Genomic DNA, 24,521 nt, shown 5'->3' on the forward strand with positions numbered 1-24,521 from the left:
AAAGTAAGAGTACCAAGTGCCTGATTTCTTAGAGTCCTTAACAGCAGGAGATGTTGGCTGATTTAGCTGCTGAGTCATGGGGCTGGAGATAGTGGTTTTCAGTAGCCAAAAACGTTAGTGTATTGCTGGTGAAATCACAAACTCTGCTTGCAAAATTTTATTATTATTATTATCATTTTGCTGAATTTAATCCTAAAGTTCTTGCTTCTTACCCACTGGAAAGCAAATACTATGTACTTAGTAGGCCTTCACTTTTAACCAACGCCATGGAAACCTGCCAGTAGCTAAGAGGACAAAAACGCTAGGGGTTAAGAAAGAAAAGTAGTTTTTGCAGCGGACCAGAAGAAATAATTAAATTCAAGTACATATTTGAACATCTCTTTGCAAGGAAATGAGGAAAATCAGGAGATGTTTTAGTTCTCTTAGAGACCAGCAATAATGTTGAAAAATATAAAAGTCACCGTAACAGAAAACGAAGTGATCATTTCAGCCCTCCCTTGGAGTCGGGGGGGATATATTGCGGAGCTGAGTTTTAATGGCTATCAGTTCTCGATCAAAAAGGTGAAATCACTCCACCAACTCCTTCCATATTCCATGGAATATGACCCGTCTTGAACTTTGAGAAATTCCCCGGGTCTATGTGAAATTCCAGTTCCAAATAATTTACATGAATGGTTCACAAGAATCCAGGTAGGTTTGATCTAGTTCCCTAGATGGGACTGAGGGGGATGTGAAATTTCAGATGCAACATTAACATGGGCTAGAGAATGAATTAACACTGGGGAAGCATGTGGTGGCGCGCCAGACACCTAGGAGGCACTCAAGAAATATGAGGTAGAATTAAAGGAAAGTGAACCTTCCTTTGGCTATCTCGGCCTGATTCTCACCGCAGCAAGGAGAAAGGGACAGGGTCACCTTGGCGGGTGCCAGGCGGAGCCCGGCCGGACGGGCGTGGCTGGGGGGCAGCGCGCAGGCGCAGGCGGCGCACGTGGCCCCGGAGGCGCACCGCTGCGGCCGGGCCCGCGACACAACGCCGGAGTGGGGCCGAGGCGCGTAGCCTCTCAACGACTCGACGCCAACGGGGTCTCCCGGATCGCGGCGCAGGACAAGAGGGGCGGGGCAGGAGGGCCGGGGCAGGCGCGGGCTGCCAAAGTCGTCAGCAAGGTCGAGGGCCGGACGCGCGGCCCCGGAGCGACGCTGAGTGCGTGCGGGACTCGCAGTACGTGACGGAGCCCCGAGCTCTCATGCCCGCCACGCCGCCCCGGGCTCTGACCCGGGGCCCCGGCTCCGCACACCTCAGTTCGGCTTACGGGTCCTATCTGGGGCTAGAGTTTCGCTCGCACCACAACAGGGCCGCTGGGTAGTCGGGGCACCCTAACTCCGCCCGCCTCACGTCCGCGGGTCGTCACCCCCCCTTTCCCGGCTGCAGCCGCCGCAGTCTCACCCCTTTCCGGGAGGTGAGAGCACGAGTGACGGCTTTCCCGACCAATGGCGAGGCGGCCCTGAGGAGGCGTGTCTGGAAGGCGGGAAGTGGGTGGGGCCCGCCTTAGCTGGGCAGGAAGTCCGAGTGCGGCGTGGACAGTAGGTGTGGGGAGCCGGAGCGCATAGACCTCGCAGACCTCGCCGGCTTCACACTCACCTCGGTGTCTGCTGCACCCGCCGCTTCTTCTCCTAGGCCACGAGACCCAGCGGCTAGGTAACGATTAGGGAAGGGCTGAGCAACGGGCAGGCGGCGCAGGGCTTTTCTGGGCTTGCGGGGCTCTTTCCCCTCAGAGGGAGGCTGCGCGCCAACAGGCCCGGCGTGGCGGGGTCGGGGGCGCGTGCGAGCCGACTCCCTGGGTGGGAAGTGGCACCCCCGCTCACCCCGAGGCCCGGGACGGGGGCACAATGCGAGGTGCACGTGCTGGGTCCCGATTTCTTTGGAGGGGAAAGTGCAGATCAACACGTGATTACAGACTGCGGGGCAGGATCACCGTCAGGGGAAGGTCGGGAGCTGCACACGCGAGCCGCTTAGCACAGCGGGAGTTGGGAGTGGAAGTTGCTTTTCCATCGTAGCCAAGTGTAAGGTTTTTGGGATGGACGCAGACATAGCGGTGGTGCCCACTGAGGCCAGGCCCTCCCTAAAATGGAGGAGGGCGGCGAGAGAGGAGATGCCCACGAGGCTGCAACCGCCTCCCCCACCGGCAGCCCCCGCCTCTCGCCTGCACTCGCGGCCCGCGCTTCGGCCCAGTAAGCGGTGACTCATTTCGAGAAGGCACCTCTTCTTGAGGAATCTGCCGCAGAGCCGTTAGATCATTGGTAAGCCCTCCAGGCGACCTCGCCCAAGTTGGGCAAGAGCGGCTCCCCGGCTGGCCATCAGACGTCGGGCCCTGATCTGAGAAGGATTTCCTTTTTTTTTTTTTTGCTCTTGTTTCCCAGGCTGGAGTGCAATGGCCTGATCTCCTCGGCTCACTGCAACCTCCGCCTCCTGGGTTCAAGCGATTCGCCTACCTCAGCCTCCCGAGTAGCTGGGATTACAGGCATACGCCACCACGCCCGGCTAATTTTGTGTGTGTGTGTGTGTGTGTGTGTGTGTGTGTGTATATATATATATATATATATATTTTTTTTTTTTTTTTTTTTTTTTTAATTAGAGGCGGTGTTTCACCATGTTGGTCAGGCTGGTCTTCAACTCCCGACCTCAGGTGATCCGCCCGCTTCGGCCTCCCAAAGTGCTGGGATTACAGGCGTGAGCCACCGCGCCCGGCCAAGAAGGATTTTTTTTTTTTTTTTTTTTGAAACGGAGTCTCGCTCTTGCTCTGTCGCCCAGGCTGGAGTGCAGTGGCCGGATCTCAGCTCACTGCAAGCTCCGCCTCCCGGGTTTAGACCATTCTCCTGCCTCAGCCTCCGGAGTAGCTGGGACTACAGGCGCCCACCACCACGCCCGGCTAGTTTTTTGTATTTTTTAGTAGAGACGGGGTTTCACCGTGTTAGCCAGGATGGTCTCCATCTCCTGACCTCGTGATCCACCCGTCTCGGCCTCCCCCGGCTAGTTTTTCGTATTTTTTAGTAGAGACGGGGTTTCACCGTGTTAACCAGGATGGTCTCGATCTCCTGACCTCGCGATCCGCCCGTCTCGGCCTCCCAAAGTGCTGGGATTACAGGCTTGAGCCACCGCGCCTGGCCAACTTAAATATGTTTAAACAAATTTGCCTTTTTGGAACCTAATAGATAAAAACTAAGTACCTTTTTCTTGGCTAATGAATAAAACTCCATTGTTAGGTAGACAACAAAGCCACAGAAGGGACTTCAGTAAATAATTTTGCAAGTTAAAAATCTGCCAAAACAGATGTCTTATTGGCTGCTCCCCTATAATCATCCTAGCATGCTTTGGGAGGCCAAGGCAGGGGAGGATCACTTGAACCCAGGAGTTTGACACCAACCTGGGCAACATAGTGAGACCCCCATCTCTTAAAAAAGTAATTAAAATAAAGATGTTGTCATTAATGACATAACAATACTGAAGTCCGGAGTACTGTGAAATAGGAAAGTCCCAGGAAGTGGCGGTAGCCAAGATCTCATGGTCCAAGGACTTTATTGTTCCTGACTTCCAAACTCAGAATTTCTGATTATTAAATACCTACTAAGTGAATATTGTGCTGCTACTTCAAATTTAATCTGAATGAAGAATTATGTCCAAACTTAATTCGCTATTTTGTTTTAATTCTGCTACGAGCCAGATTTTCCCCTCGTCCCCCCACCCTCTTTTTGGCCTTGCCCTAGGTGGTTTTGCTTGTGACCTTCATGTCTGTTCTTGGTTCCTTTCCATTCCCATGCCAGGCCTCATTGTTCACTCATGACAATAGCCAGTTTCAGACAGCTCCTTGGCTGCTCTGCATCCAGCAACACATTCGTCTATTTGGATTTGATTCTCCCTGGGCATACACATTTGTGGGCTTTCTCTCCCTCTCTCTTTTTTTTTTTTCCTTTTTGCTTACAGTACAAGACCTCAGTTGCTGCGGTTTAACCCATTTATGCCGGAGGTTGCAAATCTTTTTTGTGAAAAATCAGGCCTTGGTGATGACTTGAGCAGTCAGATAAAAATAACTCCACACACTTAGCGTTCCAGTAATGGAACACTAGGCATAAATAGGTTAAGGCCTTTCGGAGCTCGGCCCTAACTACTTACTTAGGAGAATTCCCACTGCTTTCCAGCAGGCTTTTTCCCCCACCCTAATCAACTTTCCTACATCCAGTATTTAGTCCAATGCCGATTGTTTGTAGTCCATGAACCTCAGAAGTGATTCCTTGAATGAGTGAGCAAATACAGCATTATGGCTTATGGAAAACATGAACTGTGTGTTTCTCCTACAGAAATTCACCATGTCTATTCTCAAGGTCCATGCCAGGGAGATCTTTGACTCTCGTGGGAATCCCACTGTTGAGGTTGATCTCTTCACCTCAAAAGGTATGTGCCACCTTCGTTTCCAGAGTTGCTTCTACCTCGCTTCATTTTACAAATTTTCTACAAATGCTGGAGCCTTAGGCAAAAAAAAAAAATATATATATATATATATATATATATATATATATATATATATATATAAGCTTTTTTTGTATCTGCATATGCTAGTAGGTTGTGATTCCTGACTGTGAGGGTTGGGGGATTTTCAGGCATGGAGCCAGTGTCTTGCTGCTTCCTGGCTTTTTGTTTGTTTTTTGAGATGTCTTGCTCTGTCACCCAGGCTGGAGTGTGGTGGCATGATTTCAGCTCACTGCAACCTCCGCCTCCCGGGTTCAAGCAATTCTTCTGTCTCAGCCTCCCAAGTAGCTGGGACTACAGGCGTGCACCACCACGCCCGGCAATTTTTGCATTTTTGGTAGAGACAGGGTTTCACCATAGTGGTCAGGCTGGTCTCGAACTCCTGACCCCAGGTGATCCGCCCGCCTCGGCCTCCCAAAGTGCTGGGATTATAGGCGTGAGCCACCACGTCTGACGCTGCCAGCTTCTTGGCTTAAAACCACATAAGTTGACTCCTAAGTCAGTTGAGGTGATGGCTCACTGAAGTAAGGTATTACCATACTGTTCCCTCATGAAGTAAGGTGATACCATGAGGGAAAGAGATGAGGGGGGGCCGGTAGACGTGAATGTAGCACCCTTATCTCTGTGTCTAGAAATCACTCTTTAGCACGGATCAAGGACAGTTTTTACCTGTGGGCTCTGGAATAGTGCAGAGGCTCTCATTTTTGCTTGGCTGTCAGTCCCCATAGGAGGAGTTTTCTTATGAAAAAATAACAGAATGGTGAAACTCCTTCTTTTAAGAAGAAAATCCAGTGCCTTTGTAGCCCTGTGTTACTTTCTTTCTTTTTTTTTTTTTTTTTTTTTTTTTTTTTTGAGACGGAGTCTCGCTCTGTCGCCCAGGCTGGAGTGCAGTGGCCGGATCTCAGCTCACTGCAAGCTCCGCCTCCCGGGTTCACGCCATTCTCCTGCCTCAGCCTCCCGAGTAGCTGGGACTACAGGCATCCGCCACCTTGCCCGGCTAGTTTTTTGTATTTTTTTTTTTTTTTAGTAGAGACGGGGTTTCACCATGTTAGCCAGGATGGTCTCGATCTCCTGACCTCGTGATCCGCCCGTCTCGGCCTCCCAAAGTGCTGGGATTACAGGCTTGAGCCACCGCGCCCGGCCAGCCCTGTGTTACTTTCAGCACATGGTGCGATGGACAGAGTGGGTGAGGTTGGCAAAGGAGCTTCAGGCAGAATCACTCAGTGGTGCTAAACTCCCAGAGAACTGCCAGTCGGAGCTGAGTCATCGTCTGTGAGTCACAGGCCTGGCAGTGGAACCCCAGCCCTTCCCTTCCCCTTGCACCTCCCCTACCCCTCAGGAAGAAAGGATCCTTGAGGCCCGACTTCATTGGGCAGAAGAATGCCTGTGTTCTGCCTTTGGCTGCTTGCTGTGTGGGCTCTCAAGCACAGTGGGTTTTCTCCAGGACACTCGCTTTATGGGGAATCCTGAGGGCTCTCACATGATGCTGAGAATTCCCTTCATCCAATAAGATTGGTTTGCTTAGTGAATGGGTGGAACTTTCTGCTTAGAAATTAATGAACTTTTTCTTTTTTTTTTTTTTTTTGAGAGGGAGTCTCACTCTGTCGCCCAGGCTGGGGTGCAGTGGCCGGATCTCAGCTCACTGCAAGCTCCGCCTCCTGGGTTTACGTCATTCTCCTGCCTCAGCCTCCCGAGTAGCTGGGACTACAGGCGCCCGCCACCTCGCCCGGCTAGTTGTTTTTTGTATTTTTTAGTAGAGATGGGGTTTCACCGTGTTAGCCAGGATGGTCTCGATCTCCTGACCTCGTGATCCGCCCGTCTCGGCCTCCCAAAGTGCTGGGATTACAGGCTTGAGCCACGGCGCCCGGCCTAAAGAACTTTAAAGCAACAAAAGACCCCAGACGCTAAAAGATTGTTGGGAGGCGGACATTTTGAAATTGAAATGAATGGAACTTTCTTACATTTATTAAACTGTGCATTTTATTGTGTTTATTCCTTCCCCCCACATCCATCCTGTTTGCCAGTTTCCAGTTGGGCATAGAACTCCCAAAATAGGATTTAGCATTGTCCAAACTGAAGCAAATGAGCTAGATACTCCTCCTGAACCAGTTAAATTCCCTTGATTTTATGCTTAACATCAATATAGTACCTGCCTGGGTGTGATGCTCACGCCTGTAAACCCAGCATTTTGGGAGACCTAGATGGGCAGATACTTGAGGTCAGGAGTTCAAGACCAGCCTGGCCAACATGGTGAAACGCTGTCTCTACTGAAAATACAAAAATTAGCCGGGTGTGGTGGCATGCTCCTATAATCCCAGCTACTGGGGAGGCTGATGAAGGAGAATTGCTTGAACCCAGGAGATGGAGGTTGCAGTAAGCCGAGATCACCCCATGCACTCCAGCCTGGGGGATACAGCGAGACTCTCAAAAAAAAAAAAAATACCAGAACATCTTCAGTTCCCTGTGTGCCTTGCATTGGATTTCTCTTGGGCAGTGCTGCTGGGGTAATCCACAGGGCACCAACGCGAGCTTGTGAGGTACACATATTTTCCTGGGTCGGAATCTACATTTTAACAAGACCCCCAGCTGGCATGTAGGCTCTGCTATAGAGCACTTTCTTTCTGCTAGAGGAATCAGTCATCTTTGCAGTAAAGTCTGCAGTACAGGATCATAAATATGTGAGAGGCACGAAGAACAGACCAGAGTGTTTAATTCACGCAGGTGGTAGGAGGAAGAAACAGCTCCCTGATGACAAATGCATTTGTGGGCGGGAGGGGACTTGGGACTGTGCTGGAACTGGATTTCTGAATTGCTACTATGACTTTTTTTCTTCTCATCCAGGTCTCTTCAGAGCTGCTGTGCCCAGTGGTGCTTCAACTGGTATCTATGAGGCCCTAGAGCTCCGGGACAATGATAAGACTCGCTATATGGGGAAGGGTAAGCCTTAGAACCCACAGCCCATGGCCTCCCTGCCTCCAGCCCCACTCCTGGCCTTGCCCAGTCCTGTCCTTCTCTCTGGGTGGGGCTTGCATTTGCAGGTTTATGGCAGGTAAACCTACCGTAACCCATGATGTTGATGGAAGCAGTGCACCACCACGTGGACAGGAAAGTTGGTGTGTGGATTACAGGGTTCCTGAGCCTGCATGCTCTGGGTCGAGAGTTTCAATGCTTGTTTCTATTGCAGTTTGTCCCCAGTCTGTGAAATACTCCTTCATGATTAGGACAGGAACCCAAGGATGAGAACAGGGCCTGTTAACTAAAGAAAAGTTTCCCCATCTCCCAGGGGGTTTCTGTGGGCCCTCCAGATCATCAGCCTCTTCAAGGGCAAGAAAGTATCCAGGGAAGGTCTAGCCAATGGCTTACCCTTAATGGTGAGCTGCAGATGTGTCATTTAGTCTGATTTTCCTGTTGACTGACTCACAGGAGTCCTCTCTGTGGCAGAGCCAGCCTCTGGCTGTATTCAAATTGACTGAGTGTGTGTGCAACATTGACCTTTCTAGAGATAGAACATGTGGCCAAATTACAGAAAAGCACACAGGGCTAGATCACACATTCTCCGTGGGGGACCCGGAAAACTCCAGAGAGGCTGCAGGGGAGGGACAATGATGAAATCAGGTTGCGAAACACTGGGCTGGTGTCGCAGTGGTGGTGCTGGGTGTTCAGTCCTGCTTTAATGCTATAAGAAGCAGTGTCCACACACCAACATGTTACCATGTCACCGTTGTTTAATGGCCTGTGTGGGGACTTACCCAGAGCAGGATGGTGCTGTGCCTTGATGGTAATGAGTGCTCAGTAAGTCAGCATTTGTGGAAGATTGAACTCATGACCCCCTAAATGCTCTCCTCTGCTTTCCTGTTCCCTTGCTGTCTCTCACTCGCAGTCCTTAATCACTGGTTCTCTTCTGAGTCTCTCTCATTTCTCCTTCTTCATCCTCCTCTGCTGGGCAGGCGTCTCCAGACCTGTTAAGTATATTAATGAGTTCCTGGCACCAGCCCTGTGCACTCAGGTAACTGATTGGACAGCCTTTAGTCTGCGGCTGGTGTTTCCAGTGCATGGTCTTGCAAACTAACCGGTCAGATCGCTCTGAGCCAGCTGCTGTTTGTGTGGCTCTAACCCTCTGGGGTCCTAGGTAGGAGCACTCAGACTAGGCCGGAAAGTCCTCCGATTCTGGGGGGAAGGGGAGAGGGGTAAGAGGTCCCATGGAAGGTCCCTTGGTGGGCTTCCGGGTCAGCCTTAACAGTGGCTCTCTCTAGCAATGCTGCTCAAGCCTGGTTTTAAAATTAATGTCAAGTAATTTGATTTGATTGTTCCTTCTAGGTGTCTCAAAGGCTGTTGAGCACATCAATAAAACTATTGCGCCTGCCCTGGTTAGCAAGGTAGGACCTGCCTCCTGATAACTAATGTGTCTAATGCCACCAGAGCGTCTCCCAATCCCAGGGGCTTTCCTGTTTATGGAAGAGCTTATTCTGAGAGCTACAGAAGCCGATTGGATTCCCTGTCATGCATGAGAACAATCCGTGCATGACATAAGTCTAACCTGCCTGCTGCCTCACAGTCCACTTCTGGGAGCAGATGGAATTGCATCAGAAGAGTGAGACACTTAGAGCCCTGAGGTTTTTCGCCTCTGCAACTCTCTGGACCTTTGGGGAAATTAAGATCCAGATTTTAAGAGTGCTTTCTCAGGGGTGTTTGTGGTAGTGTCCATGGTGACTAATTTCTCATAGACGTTGGAATTATATACTATAGCTCTACTGACTTTAGCAGTGGAGTTCCTTCCTGTTAAGTAAAATCATCCTGGAAACCTCAATATGTCAAACATAAAAGTAGAGCTGCTGGAGGTGAAGTAGGGCTGGGGACCTAGCAACCCACCTGACTCAGCAGGTTTTTATTATCATTTACCCTCCCTTCGGCCCGTCCCTCCGTAATTCCTGTGGCACTCATCAGATGGGACTGGTTTGAAAAGCCCTGTCTAAAAATGCTCTGGGCGAGGTACAGTGACTCACACCTGTAATCCAAGCACTTTGGGAAGCCGAGGTGTGTGGATTACTTGAGGTCTGGAGTTGGAGACCAGTCTAGCCAACATGGTGAAACCCCATCTCTGCTATAAGTACAAAAATTAGCCCGGCGTGGTGGTGCACCCCTATAGTCCCAGCTACTTGGGAGGCTGAGACATGAGAAACACTTGAAGCTGGGAGGCGGAGGTTGCAGTGAGCAGAGATTGCGCCACTGCACTGCAGCCTGGGCAACAGAGTGAGACTCTGTCTCAAAAAATAAAAATAACAAAACTCTCTAGGCCCAGTCCAAGCCCAGCCACAGCCTCCATCTGTTCTTGAATCTAGTTCCTCTCCTCCATGAATTCATTCTGTACAGGGAAAAGGAGGAGCTCCTTTGTTGTCTCTGTCCCCCACTTGTTGGTTTAAGCCTGGGTTTTGTGGCACTCTGTAATTACTCCCTGCCTGACCGGCCCCCAGACGAAATTTCTCATTACTGTTCTGCCTGCAACACCCTCTGCCAGTCTCCTGGAAACTCCACATATACCTTGTTCTCTGTCCCTTCATATCCCTACATAGTGTGACTCACATGATGAGCAGGACATCCCCCGGCATTTTCTTCCCCCTGGGAGAAACATACCATACCAAACTGTTGGTGAGAACTGGCCTCTGAGGCTGTGCCTGGGTAACTGCCTGCCTGTTCCAGCGATGCCTTGACAAAGCTGCAAAAGACACCAAGTTGCTAGCACAGCATGATGGGATCAAAGCTGATTTTCTTTGCATTTTTTTTTATATCAAGAATATTATAGATAAAAATAATGCCTTGTTAATATATTAGTAAGTTTAAAATGGAATGCTGATTTTTGGTTGGGTGCAGTGGCTTACGCCAGTAATCCCAACACTTTAGATGGGCAGATTCCTTGAGGCCAGAAGTTTAAGACCAGCCTGGGCAACATGGCGAAGCCCATCTCTGCAAAAAAAAAAAAAAAAAGTACAAAACTTAGCCAGGCATGGTGGCGCATGCCTATAGTCCCAGCTGAGGTTGCAGGATCATTTGAGCCCAGGAGGTGGAGGTTGCAGTGAGCTGAGATCGTGACACTGCATTCCTGCCTAGGCAACAGAGCGAGACTCAAAAAGTTAAAAAAAAAATTAAAAAGTAATGCTGGTTTTTATTGGATTACTTTTGAGCCAGTTCTTAGTACATCAGTTTTGTTACTTTAACTCATTTTGATCCATTATTAGACACTTTGCTAAGTGATTTCAGACTACCTGCAGAAATCATGCCTCCCATCAGAGGATGGAGATTTGCAATCTTTGAGGTTAGCCAAGAGTGAGCAGCAGAGCCCACCTTTCAAGGGCTCAGCCTGCTTGAGTGAACAATGAGCTTTGCTTATTTATTGCCCATGAAAGCCATGTTCCTTCGTAGCGGTGGTTTACATAGCACATACCTGACAATTCTCTTGGGTGTAAAGTCACTTTGGACTCCCTGGGTAGACCATTACCTTTGTGACACAAGCATTGTGTCTGAGAGCGTCCATCTGTTTCATTGTTGGGTGAATGAAACACCATCAAAGCAAGCAGAAGGCAGTTTTTGTCTCACCATTGATTTTTGTCCTCCACTTTTTTTGCTTATAAAACAAACATCACAGAATTGATTTTTATTTTACATAGTTCCAAAGTCAGATTCCATGGTAGGGGAGCAAAGGCTGTGCAGATAAGAGTGACACCAACCCCTCATTCTCTCCTCTCCCTCTTAGAAACTGAACGTCACAGAACAAGAGAAGATTGACAAACTGATGATCGAGATGGACGGAACAGAAAATAAATGTGAGTGGCCCGAGGAGGCATCTTTACTGGGGAAGATCATGAAGTCTCCTAAAGACTTTAACAACTTTCAGGAAGAGGTCCATGATCTTAGTGACAAGCTAAATGAGCCTGTCGTCTCCTCCCATTTCTTTGCGTCACTCTTAAGAAATCACACTTTTGGCCAGGCGCGGTGGCTCACGCCTGTAATCCCAGCACTTAGGGAGGCCGAGATGGGCAGATCACGAGGTCAGGAGATCGAGACCATCCTGGCTAACATGGTGAAACCCCGACTCTACTAAAAAATACAAAAAAACTAGCCGGGCGAGGTGGCGGGCGCCTGTAGTCCTGGCTACTCAGGAGGCTGAGGCAAGAGAATGGCGTAAACCCGGGAGACAGAGTTTGCAGTGAGCTGAGATCTAGCCACTGCACTCCAGCCTGGGCGACAGAGCGAGACTCCGTCTCAAAAAAAAAAAAAAATAATAATTATACAGGCCTTGTGGCCTTGTGGCGGGCGCCTGTAGTCCCAGCTACTCGGGAGGCTGAGGCAGGAGAAGGGCATGAATGGGGGAGACGAGATCACGCAACTGCACTCCAGCCTGGGCAACAGAGCAAGACTCCATCTCAAACAAAAAAAAGAGAAATCACACTTTCGAGTATCAGGAGCAAAACCAGGTGATAATAGCCTGTCAGTTCGGTTACTCGGAACAGCTTTGCTCCTTATAATGAATTCAGCAGTTCCTATAGTTGGCCAGAGCTGGGCTCTGTCTTAGAGGGGAAAAGCAGTGGTGAGTCCACAGGGAATGCTATTTGCATTTCTAGTAACAGTGTGATGGGGGAGGAGATGGCAGGAGAAAAGCCGGTGAGTCAGAAATGACTTCATTCCACTCGGTTCTCTTCTGTTCTAGCTAAGTTTGGTGCGAACGCCATTCTGGGGGTGTCCCTCGCCGTCTGCAAAGCTGGTGCTGTTGAGAAGGGGGTCCCCCTGTACCGCCACATCGCTGACTTGGCTGGCAACTCTGAAGTCATCCTGCCAGTCCCGGTGAGTGGTCTATTGGAACTTCCCAAGCAAGGAGTTGGGGGTTTCAGCTTGCTCTTGGGGACCCAAGACCTCCTGTGCCTTGATCTCTTAACACATGTGACTCTCCCAGCACAGCTCTGCCCCTTGTTAAGTGTGACCTTGAGCAGGTAATTCAACTTGCCTGTGCCCCAGGTCCTTCATTTGCAGTGGAGGCTCGGGTAGGAAATGACAGCAGTACTTTCCTTGCTAGGCTGTGAGCATTAGCTGACGTAGTCACTAGCGTTTCTCCTGATGATCATGAATTTGCAGTTATCAGAATAGACCTGGTATGAACTGGTTGCAGTAGTGCACACCTGTAGTCCCAGCTAATCAAGAGGCTGAGGCAGGAGGATCACTTGAGCCCAAGAGTTTGAGACCAGCCTGGGCAAGACCAGTATAGTCAGATCCTGTCTCTAAAAACATGAGTCAGAGACCTGGTGAGCATTTCATGGCCACCCTGACCCCACTGATGCTCCTCAAGGAGCAAGTCTTGGGCTCATCTGTGAGCTAGATGGGGATGGTAGGACCAGAGGGGCCTGTTGCCCTGTGGGGCTCTCTGGGCCCGGTGCCATGCTTCTCTGTTCTCTCCCCAGGCTTTCAATGTCATCAATGGCGGTTCTCATGCCGGCAACAAGCTGGCCATGCAGGAGTTCATGATCCTCCCAGTCGGTGCAGCAAACTTCAGGGAAGCCATGCGCATTGGAGCGGAGGTTTACCACAACCTGAAGAATGTCATCAAGGAGAAATACGGGAAAGATGCCACCAATGTGGGGGATGAAGGCGGGTTTGCTCCCAATATCCTGGAGAATAAAGAAGGTAAAGGCGCTGGGGAATCCCCACCCACCCAGCCAGCCCTGCAGCACCAACTCCCTCTGTGCAGGGGTTGTCCACACCTGCCTCTGTGGAAAAGGTTTTCATTCCACCTGTAGTTTGTAAAGATCAAGACCCTTCAAACAGGGTTTTAAGGAGGGAAAGGGGAGCTTCATTTGATTTTACTTATTTTTTTCTTTCTTTGAGACGGAGTCTCTGTCGCCTGGGCTGGAGTGCAGTGGCGCAATTTCTGCCTCCTGGGCTCAAGCAATACCTAATAGCTTGGGGAGCCAGGTGTCTGTCCATCTGTCCTGCTGGCAGGACAGCTTAGCCATGGATGGCAGACCCTGAACCTGAACTCTCAACGGCACGGCCTGGCAGGAGGATCCTGCCACCCAGGGCTGCCTCCACTGGGCTTTCTCTTGGATCCCGCTTCAGCTCTATTTAAGGCCTGTGCCTTGGGACAGCTGATCTCAGCTGGTTACTGTAACTGTATCTTGGCCAGGACAGCTGTTCCTGGGCACTAAATTTGGGAGCATTTGTCAGGGAGAAAGGCTACTTTCTTGGAAGCTGTGCTGAATTTCCCATTTAGTCTACACCAGGAGCTCTGGCCCATGGTTTCTTGCCCCAAAGCAGAAAAAAAGTAACTGACGTTGTTGAAACTACTGGTTGGGGCCCGAACACCTCTTGACCTTTGTGTTACAGTCCATGTGTAACAGCTGTTGAAGGGAACCTACCTGTTTTCCAAACCTGTTGCCACCATCTCTTCCCAGGCCTGGAGCTGCTGAAGACTGCCATTGGGAAAGCTGGCTACACTGATAAGGTGGTCATTGGCATGGACGTAGCAGCCTCCGAGTTCTTCAGGTCTGGGAAGTATGACCTGGACTTCAAGTCTCCCGATGACCCCAGCAGGTACATCTCACCTGATCAGCTGGCTGACCTGTACAAGTCCTTCATCAAGGACTACCCAGGTGAGTGTTCCCGGAGTGCCATCTTCCTTTCCTGCCACTGACCTGTAGCATGGCAGCTGGAGCATCTGGCTGGCTGGGGATGGGGAGGGTGTGTCTGAACCTCTGGCTCCCGTGGGGGATTCATCAGGGGGCTTCCCCCCAGTTGTACATACACAGGGCTTCACAGAGGTTCTTGTGTAGCTAAGGAGCTCGGGTGCCAGCAGCGGTCTGTGCTCCATTAGACAGGCGAGGGAACCAAGCCTTCAGAATTAGAAGAGCCACTTGTTACTGAGATGTATTTTGCTTCCTGTGAGCTGGGAATATTCATTTTAGGCTCTGTGTGTACACAGGATAGGGTCTGTGACTTCTACAGGAGAGGAAACTGATGGGCTGGTTGAATAATCTGCCCGAGAGCACACAGCAAATAGTGGGGCAAGAATTCAGACCAGGAAATCTGACTGCAGAGTCTGTGCATTTAACCACTACCCTAAACAACTTAGTCAAGGTTGAGCCAAGACCCAAACTCAGGTCTTTTCACTTCTGAGTCTTTGGCTCCATTCTGATTTTCAGTGGCACTAAACTCAAACCACCCTAGACAAATAAGTGTTCTCTTCTTTTTTTTTTTTTTTTTTTTTTTTTTTTTTTGTGAGACGGAGTCTCGCTCTGCCGCCCAGGCTGGAGTGCAGTGGCCGGATCTCAGCTCACTGCAGGCTCCGCCTCCCGGGTTCACGCAATTCTCCTGCCTCGGCCTCCCCAGTAGCTGGGACTACAGGCGCCCGCCACCTCGCCCAGCTAGTTTTTTTTGTATTTTTTAGTAGAGACGGGGTTTCACCGTGTCAGCCAGGATGGTCTCGATCTCCTGACCTCGTGATCCGCCCGCCTCGGCCTCCCAAAGTGCTGGGATTACAGGCTTGAGCCACCGCGCCCGGCAAGTGTTCTCTTCTTATATAGGTCTTAAAAAGTTTTTTTGAGACTGGGCATATAGTGGCTTATGCCTGGAATCCCAGCGCTTGGAGAGACTAAAACGGCATCACTTGAACCCCAGGAGTTTGAGATCAGCCTAGTGAACATAGCAAGACTCCATTTCTGCAAAAAAATTAAAATAAGTAGCTGAATGGGTGGGAAACCCCTGTAGTCCCAGCGACTCAGGAGGCTGAGGTGGGAGAATCATTTGATCCCGGGATTTCACAGCTACAGTTAGCTATGATTGCACCTCTGCACTCAAGCCTGGGTGACAAAGTGAGATTTTTTGTTTTAGATCTATTGACCCAGGATTGTGGGTGACTTGTCCACTGCTGCAGGAGTAGGTTGGTGGGGCACATTGTTTCAAGGATCAGTTGGGGAGCCATCCCTGTCCTATAATTTTGGGCAGTGTGAGGCCAGGCGAGCAGCAAGTCTAGGGGGAAGCAAGGCTGGGCGTTGCAGAGGAGCACACTGGGAGGATCACACTGATGAGGCGTGTCCCTCCTCTCCTTAGTGGTGTCTATCGAAGATCCCTTTGACCAGGATGACTGGGGAGCTTGGCAGAAGTTCACGGCCAGTGCAGGAATCCAGGTAGTCGGGGATGATCTCACAGTGACCAACCCAAAGAGGATTGCCAAGGCCGTGAACGAGAAGTCCTGCAACTGCCTCCTGCTCAAAGTCAACCAGATTGGCTCCGTGACCGAGTCGCTTCAGGCGTAAGTGTCTTCCCAGGCAAGCAGCTTTCCCGTAGCTACGGCTTGTGAATCAGAAAAGGGCCCTTTTGTTCTGTCGATGGGGAATCCTGCTGGCCAGAATGTAGGACACCTTGGGATTTTAACAGGTTTTGTGTTTGAACTCGGGACCCTTTTAAATTACAGGCCCAAAATGTTGGACCTGTAATCCCAACGTTTTGGGAGGCCAAGGCAGGAGGATCACTTGAGCTCAGGAGCTCAAGACCAGCCTGGGCAACATAGCAAGCAGATGTATTCTGTGAAGAGCTCAGTCAGAGAACACTAGTCTTTCTCCCATCAAGGGAGGCTGAACCCAGTGTTTCAACTATGAAGAGGGCTAAGAAGGTCCTGGGGGTGGAAGAGTTCAGAGGAGGGTGAGGGTTGTCCTCTGTGCTCTTGACAGAGCCCAGGCATGGAGAGCCTTAGCCATTAACAGCCCCTCCACTGCTTTCCTGCTGGCACCAAGGGGTAATGGCATTGGGGTTTGTGGCACCAGAAAATGGGGTCATGCCATCCAGGTTGTCTCTTGGCTTCTAGGTGCAAGTTGGCCCAGGCCAATGGTTGGGGCGTCATGGTGTCTCATCGTTCTGGGGAGACTGAAGATACCTTCATTGCTGACCTGGTTGTGGGGCTGTGCACTGGGCAGGTAAGAATGAGCGTCTCCTCCTTTCTTCTCTCTGACCTCAACTTCCTGGAAGACCCAAAACCAGTGAAGATCCGTGTCTGTCCCTGTTTTGCTCATGTCCGCTGAGTTGTTGTCCTGGTTTCTGAGCCTGAACAGAATGGGGGCATGAGGGCCCTGCTTGTATGTTGTAGCCCCTCCTTTCCTAGGCTCAGATCCTCTAGAAATTCTCTCTCTGACATCACACCCTCTCCCTGCCAGAAATGCCTGCAAAGCCTGTCCACTATAAGCAAATGGCTTTTCTTTTCTCCTAGATCAAGACTGGTGCCCCTTGCCGATCTGAGCGCTTGGCCAAGTACAACCAGCTCCTCAGGTAAGGAGGGCTCTGGAGAACAAGGGGCCTGTGGTTCACTCCCTGGGGCTGCACTCAGTGTGGGCACTGCCCTCCCCCAGGAGCTCCTGGCTCTGGGAACAGGTACAGGGGCAGGCGCACAGTGCAGCCAGCCAGGCCCTGAGCAGGCCTAGACCCCAACCCCTGCAGTGCCATCAGAGGCAGAAACCTGCTCCGCACAGTGCTGCCCTCTTCCTGTAAGAGAGATTGGGACCCCCTTTGACAGCTGATCCATGACTTTCTTAGAGCTTCCAGAGAGCCCCTTCATGATCTGTTTCAGCACATTTAACCCGTTTGTGGATATGGAGCCAGGGCTTGGAGAGAGGAGGAAAAAGTCAAAGGGCACGTGGCTGGGTTTCCACTTCTCAGTGCTGTGGGGCTGTTCTGGTCTCCCTTTCCTGTCTGTGTCCTTGAGAAGCCCCTGAACACCAGGAGACTTGTCCCCCTGTCCCCCTGTCCCCTGGTCCCCCCGCCACCCACTTTTTGTTTTTGTTTTTGTGTTTTTGAGATGAGGTCTCGCTCTGTTGCCTAGTCTGGAGTGCGATGGTGCGACCTCGGCTCACTGCAGCCTCCGCTTCCAGGTTCAAGCAATTCTCCCACCTCAGCCTCCCGAGTAGCTGAAATTACAGGCGTACCACCACACCCAGCTAATTTTTGTATTTTTAGTAGAGATGGGGCTTCACCATGTTGGCCAGGCTGGTCCCGAACTCCTGACCTTGGGTGATCCGCCCACTTCAGCCTCCCAAAGTGCTGGGATTACAGGCGTGAGCCACTGTACCCGGCCAATAATATAATATACCATTCCCCCACTGACTCAGGCACCACTGGGATACAAACCCCCTTTTTAGTTATTTTCTGGACTTGTAGGGAAACAGAACACCCATTTCCTAAGTTCTCCCCTATTACCCCTTCATTAAAACTGTATCCTGGGAATTTTCATACACACACAAAGAAGCAGGTGAACAGTAGACACAGGGCTTTTTTGTTATTTTGTTTGTTTGAGACAGGGTCTTGCCATGTCACTCAGGCTGGAGTGCAGTGGGGCAGTCATAGCTTCAGACTTCCATTCTTTTTTGCTGCGGAATTTTATTTATTTGTATTTTTTTGAGACGGATCTCACTCTGTCGCCCAGGCTGGAGTGCAGCGGTGCAATCTTGGCTCACTGCAACCTCTGCCTCCCAGGTTCAAGCAGTTCTGTCTGAGCCTCCGAAGTAGCTGGGATCACAGGTGCCCACCACCATGCCTGCCTAATCTTTTTTGAATGTTTAGTAGAGACGGGGTTTCACCATATTGGTCAGGCTGACCACAGGTGATCCTCCCACCTTGGCCTCCCAAATCTGGCTTCTCAGAGAAGCACAAGTTTAGAGGGTTTGAAGAAGGTGGACAGATTCTGTGTTCTCAACTTCCCAGGAGTGGGGCTGTGTCTGACCACATCTAGGATGGGAAAACTTACAACTTGAGGTCTGACTTTTCTTTTTTCCTCCCCATCTTTTTATCTTTCTCCTTCCCAAGAATTGAAGAGGAGCTGGGCAGCAAGGCTAAGTTTGCCGGCAGGAACTTCAGAAACCCCCTGGCCAAGTAAGCTGTGGGCAGGCAAGCCCTTCGGTCACCTGTTGGCTAAATAGACCCCTCCCCTTGTGTCAGCTCGGGCAGCTTGAGGCCCCGACCAACGCTTGCAGGGGTCCCTGCTAGTTAGCGCCCCTCACCCGCCGCCGTGGAGTCCGTGCCGCTTCCTTAGAACTTCTACAGAACCAAGCTCCCCGGAGCCCTGTTTGGCAGCTCTAGCTTTGCCGTCGTGTAATTGGCCCAAATCACTGTTTTTCTCGCCTTACTTTCCACCAAGTGTCTGGAGTCATGTGAGCCTCGTGTCATCTCCGGGGTGGCCACAGGCAAGATGCCTGGTGGTTTTGTGCTTAAAATAAAAAGCCTCAGTGACCCATGAGAATACTCCGTGTGCCTGTGTATGTTTGGAACAATCTGGGTCTGTCCTTCACGTTCAGGGGGCCTGGCGAAAGGGTGTTGGCCTTTGAGAACTAAGGTTTGGTGTCGTAACAGCAAGGGATGAGGATCCATTGAGGACATTTTCCTGGGTCCTTGGGAAGGGAACTAGAGGCAAAGGCAAGAAAAGAGACATACGCGGTCCCTCTAGGGTAGTGGGGTCACAACAGGGAGTCTAAGCTGGGAGGCAGAGCGAGACACCTTGTTAGGAAGAAACTTCAAATGCAGGCCTATTTGTAGATTATCTTAAGGATGGTAGCTGCTAGGTTACACAGCCATATTGTTCAGACCAGAAAGACTCCAGGGTGAAGGTGACCATCCTGGGAAGAGCTGGCATAGGGTCTCTTCCTGGGGAAAGCAGGTGAAAGAAGGATTAAAAGGGAACTCTGGGCAGGAAGGTAGAAGGGCATCGAGAAGACCCCAGGACCTGATTTGAATGAGTGAATTCCACTCCTCGGTTTCTCGAGCTTCGGGTTTCAGGTGCTCCGAAGCTCTCATTTGTAGCTGGTGCCGCTGCATTGAATTATGCAGATGGAAAACTTGCATGTTGGAGAAAGTACTGTTCTAGGGTAATGCTGAACACAGGGTGCGGAGAATACGTTTATTTAAAAGTGAGAGAGATAAAGCCAGGTGTGGTGGGTGGCTCATGCCTATAATCCCAGCACTTTGGGAGGCCAGGGCAGACGGATCTCCTGAGGTCAGAAGTTCAAGACCAGCCTGGCCAATATGGCAAAACCCCGCTTGTACTAAAAATACAAAAATGAGGCTGGGTGCAGTGGCTCGCACCTGTAATCCCAGCACTTTGGGAGGCTGAGGCTGCTGGATCACAAGGTCAGGAGTTCGAGACCAGCCTGGCCAATATGGTGAAACCTTGTCTCTACTAAAAAATACAAAAATTAGCCAGGCATGGTGGCAGACGCCTGTAGTCCCATTTACTCATGAGGCTGAAGCAGGAGAATCACTTGAACCCAGGAGGCGGCAGTTGCCGTGAGCCGAGATTGCGCCACTGCACTCCAGCCTAGGTGACAGAACAAGACTCCGTTTCAAAAGAAAATAAAAAATTAGCCGGGTGCAGTGGCATGTGCCTGTAATTCTAGCTACTCAGGAGGCTGACGCATGAGAATCGCTTGAACCCAGGACATGGAGGTTGCAGTGAGCCAAGATCACACCACTGCACTTCACCCTGGGCAACAGAGTGAGACTCCATCTCAAAAAAATTAAAAGAAGTGAGAAACTGGTTGCCATCTGCACCTTGAAGAGGTCTCATTCTATTACTTGATTTTTCTCCTTAAAAGAAGTATCTTAAGTTGCACGTTCCAATGCACAGTCAGGGATCTGGGGAGCCCTCTTGTGGACATTCTTGTTCATTTTTTATCTCAGGATTTAACCTGAGAAACAGAACCAGTAAGGGGAGGTACGGATATTAAGAATTGATGGCCTGGTGCAGTGAGTGGTTCATGCCTGTAATCCCAACACTTGGGGAGGCTGAGGCAGGAGGATCACTTGAGCTCAGGAGTTCAAGACTGGCCATGTGCAACATGGCAAGACCCTGACTCTTCAAAAAATAGAAAAGTTAGCCGGGCATGTCGGCGTGGTCCCAGCTACTCAGAAGGCTGAGGCCAGAGGATTGCTTGAGCCCAGGAGGTCAAGGCTGCCGTGAGCCAAAATTGCACCACTGCACTCCAGTCTGGGTGACAGAGTGAGAGCCTTTCTCAAAAATAATAACTGGCTTCTGTGATTGTGGAGCCTGGGTAAGCATGTCTGAAATTCACAGGGCTGCCCGTTGGGAAGGGATGATGGCCAGCAGCGGGCTGGAACTCCAGGGGCTTGGGTGAAGCTACCATTTCACAGGTGAAATTTCTCTCTTGAAACCTCGGCTTTGAAGACCACCTCACTGGCCGGGCACAGTGGATTACACCTGTAATCTCAGCACTTTGGGAAGCTGAGGTGGGTGGATCACCTAAGGTCAGGAGTTTGTGACCAGCCTGGCCAAGATGGCAAAACACAGTCTCTACTAAAAATACCAGAAAAATTAGCCTGGAGTAGTGTGTGCCTGTGGTCCTAGCTACTTGGGAGGCTGAGATAGGAGAACTGCTTGAACCTGGGAGGTGGAGGTTGCAGTGAGCTGAGATTGCGCCACTGCACTCTAGCCTGGGTGATGGGGTGAAACTGTCTCAAAAAAATAAAAAACACCTCGTTTATGGAGTTGGGCAGATCTAGAGTAATTAGGATAATTCCTCAGCATCTACTTATTAGTAACTTTGATTACTTCTGCAGCATAGCTTCACAGTAATACCTGGATTAGTTTTTTTTTTTGTTTTTTTTTTTTTTTTTGAGACGGAGTCTCGCTCTGTCATCCAGGCTGGAGAGCAGTGGCCGGATCTCAGCTCACTGCAAGCTCCACCTCCCGGGTTCACGCCATTCTCCTGCCTCAGCCTCCCGAGTAGCTGGGACTACAGGCGCCCGCCACCTCGCCCGGCTAAGTTTTTGTATTTTTTTTTTTTTTTTTTTTTTTTTTTTTTTTTTTTTTTTGAGACGGAGTCTCGCTCTGTCGCCCAGACTGGAGTGCAGTGGCGCGATCTCGGCTCACTGCAAGCTCCGCCTCCCGGGTTCACGCCATTCTCCTGCCTCAGCCTCCGGAGTAGCTGGGACTACAGGCGCCCGCCACCACGCCCGGCTAATTTCTTTTTGTATTTTTAGTAGAGACGGGGTTTCACCGTGTTAGCCAGGATGGTCTCGATCTCCTGACCTCGTGATCCGCCCGCCTCGGCCTCCCAAAGTGCTGGGATTACAGGCTTGAGCCACCGCGCCCGGCCAGTTTTTGTATTTTTAGTAGAGACGGGGTTTCACTGTGTTACCCAGGATGGTCTCGATCTCCTGACCTCGTGATCCGCCCGTCTCGGCCTCCCAAAGTGCTGGGATTACAGGCTTGAGCCACCGCGCCCGGCCATGGATTAGTATTTGATTGAATAACTGGTGACTTGTGAAATTGACATATCAAAGCCATCGTGGTTCCCCCCTTGTCAGCTCTACACCCATATACATTTCCTTAAACTATACTTAATCTCCAGATGATGACCGTAACAAAGTCATTCTCCTGCCTAACTTAATGCAATCATCCCACGTAAAACCCCAGACACTAACCCTTTCCAGGTTTCCATGACCGGTATCTGAGAACTGATCCCGGAGGGAAGTAAATCAGGGAACTGGGTCTGACGGTTACTGGCATGTTGTACATCTTGTTTATCTCAACTCGAAGGCCTCGAGTTTGCATGAGTATTTTTCAGTTTGGTTTCATGTCAACATTTCCTGACTGTGAGGTGAACCTCATTTATCACTCTTGAGGTTAGATGGCAAACACAGGTAGACAGGACCCCTTCCAGTCGGCACCACCCTGAAAGGAGGCTGCTGGACTGGGGTTGGAGCTATTTCCATTGCAGGCTGGACTGAGCGGTTTACCACATTGACCCCGGAGACACAGAGGCCCCAAATAAGGAAAGCCAACTGTGACTAAACTTCCTGACCCAGCAGAAACGAAGCACATTCCTGACGCTGACTGGCAGATGTGAGCCGAGCAGAAGTGCAGACCTCTGGGTCTTTTCCTGTGGAGCCTGTCTGAAGCAGGACAGGCAGCATGAATACGTTTCGAGAAAGCCATTCTCAGTGAAACATTTAAGATAGGTCTGGAGTTAGCCTGGGCTGAAAAAAAAAAAAAAAAAAAAAACTATTTATATATATAGAGTTCGGTTTTGTTTTATTTTGTTTTTTCTGAGACAGCATCTCACTCTGTCATCCAGGCTAGAGTACAGTGGCATGATCTCAGCTCACTGCAACCTCCACCTCCTGGATTCAAGTGATTCCCGTGCCTCAGCCTCCAGAGTAGCTGGGATTACAGGCCTGCACCACCACGCCCAGCTAATTTTTGTATTTTTAGTAGAGACAGGGTTTCACCATGTTGGCCAGGCTGGTCTTGAACTCCCGACCTCAGGTGATCTGCCCGCCTTGGTCTCCCAAAGTGCTGGGATTACAGGCGTGCGCCACTGCACCCAGCTGAAAATAATAGTAAAAGAGTAGCTGGGCGTGGTGACATGGCCCCTGTAGTCTCAGCTACTCAGGAGGCCGAGGTGGAGAGACTGCTTGGGCCCAGGAGTTGTGAACTGTGATCACTCCAGCCTGGGCAGCAAAGCGAGAGCCTGTCTTCAAAAAAAAGGTAAATTGAAAGTTTAAAGCAATGATTCTGAAACGTGGTCACATTAGAATCACCTGGGAGGCTTCTGAAGCTTCTATAGCAGGACTCGCCCCAGGTCAATTAATTCAGAACCTCCGGGTGGAACCCAAAGCATCAGTATTTTTTAGAGAACCCCCAGCGGACTCCGGTGTGCAGCCAGACTTGAGAACCACTGGTGTAACAAGTAAATGAATTTCAGAGGTGGTGATAACCGGGCAGGGCTAGAATGCCAAGCTTTCAAGGACACAATGAGAGGCAGCCAGGCTTTCCCTAAAAAGCCCAAAGTCCTGGTAATTTTCATTTGAATGAATGCAGCCGAGGCAGGAAGGTGGCCTCTGAATGCCACCAACACAGTCCACGGGGCTGTTGTAGGAGCCTGCTTCTTAGCAATGTGTTCCCTACTAGGGCCTGTAGATGCATCCACACCAGCTGTCCCCGAAGCAGCAGGTTCCCAGCACCCGCTCCCCGATAGCAGCCACGGTGCAGGCAGCAGTGTCAGAGAACACAGAGCCAGGCTGTGTGACTCTGGATTCTGGCTTTTCCCCCAACTGTGCTTCAGTTTCTCCAGCCATAAAAGGGGGCTAAAAACACAACGGTACGACCACTCAAGGATGAGCACACATAGTACTATAAATGATCACACTAACTCGGGCTCCCGTGTGGAATAAAATGATTCAGCTGAACAATCAGGTGCCGATATACTTAGATAAGAAGAGGCGCAGGACATACGGAAAGGGGAGGAAGGTGTTTCGGCCTGTAATCCCAGCACTTTGGGAGGCTGAGGTGGGTGGATCACTTGAGGCCAGGAATTCGAGACCAGCCTGGCCAACATGGCAAAACCCCATCTTTACTAGAAGTATAAAAATTAGATGGGTGTGGTGGTGTGCGCCTGTAATCCCACTTACCAGGTTCAAGAATCACTTGAACCTGGTAAGTGGAGGTTGCAGTGAGCCAAGATCGTGCCATTGCACTCCAGCCCGGGCGATAGAGTGAGACCCTGACTCAAAAAAAAAAAAAAAAAAACCCTTGTAAATTGATTCTACGTCCCAACACTTCTCCTTGGGCTTCTGTGAGTTTCCCATTCCCAATTCCCTTTTCTGTTTAATTAGCTTTATTGAGGTATCATTGACATTCAGTAACAGATGTCCATTTGAAGTGTATGGTGTGTGTATTAGTCTGTTTTCATACTGCTATAAAGAACTGCCCAAGACTGGGTAATTTTTTTTTTTTTTTTTTTTTTTTTTTTTTTTGAGACGGAGTCTCGCTCTGTCGCCCAGGCTGGAGTACAGTGGCCGGATCTCAGCTCACTGCAAGCTCCGCTTCCCGGGTTTACGCCATTCTCCTGCCTCAGCCTCCCGAGTAGCTGGGACTACAGGCGCCCGCCACCTCGCCCGGCTAGTTTTTTGTATTTTTAGTAGAGACGGGGTTTCACCATGTTAGCCAGGATGGTCT

At 50.3% G+C, this 24,521-nt stretch overlaps 1 protein-coding gene across 4 annotated transcripts; it reads left to right on the forward strand.

Moving 5' to 3' along the window:
* Positions 1-1,062: 1,062 nt before the first annotated feature.
* LOC105479191 (enolase 1) lies at positions 1,063-18,788 on the forward strand. 4 transcript variants are annotated; one of them, XM_071066798.1, is made up of 12 exons: positions 1,063-1,219; positions 4,354-4,447; positions 7,364-7,459; positions 8,840-8,898; positions 11,271-11,340; positions 12,225-12,358; positions 12,970-13,192; positions 13,960-14,157; positions 15,614-15,815; positions 16,368-16,476; positions 16,767-16,825; positions 18,356-18,788. In XM_071066798.1, the coding sequence occupies exons 2-12, from the start codon at positions 4,363-4,365 to the stop codon at positions 18,423-18,425; spliced, it is 1,305 nt and encodes a 434-aa protein (XP_070922899.1). In that variant the 5' UTR covers positions 1,063-1,219; positions 4,354-4,362; the 3' UTR covers positions 18,426-18,788. The 4 variants fall into 4 exon arrangements, with proteins under 4 accessions (XP_070922899.1, XP_070922900.1, XP_070922895.1 ...); XM_071066799.1 differs by lacking the exons at positions 1,063-1,219; positions 8,840-8,898 and adding exons at positions 1,239-1,696; positions 8,470-8,528; XM_071066794.1 differs by lacking the exon at positions 1,063-1,219 and adding an exon at positions 1,239-1,696.
* Positions 18,789-24,521: the final 5,733 nt, after the last annotated feature.

The sequence above is a fragment of the Macaca nemestrina genome, chromosome 1 (assembly GCF_043159975.1).
Source record: "Macaca nemestrina isolate mMacNem1 chromosome 1, mMacNem.hap1, whole genome shotgun sequence".
Lineage (NCBI taxonomy): Eukaryota > Metazoa > Chordata > Mammalia > Primates > Cercopithecidae > Macaca > Macaca nemestrina.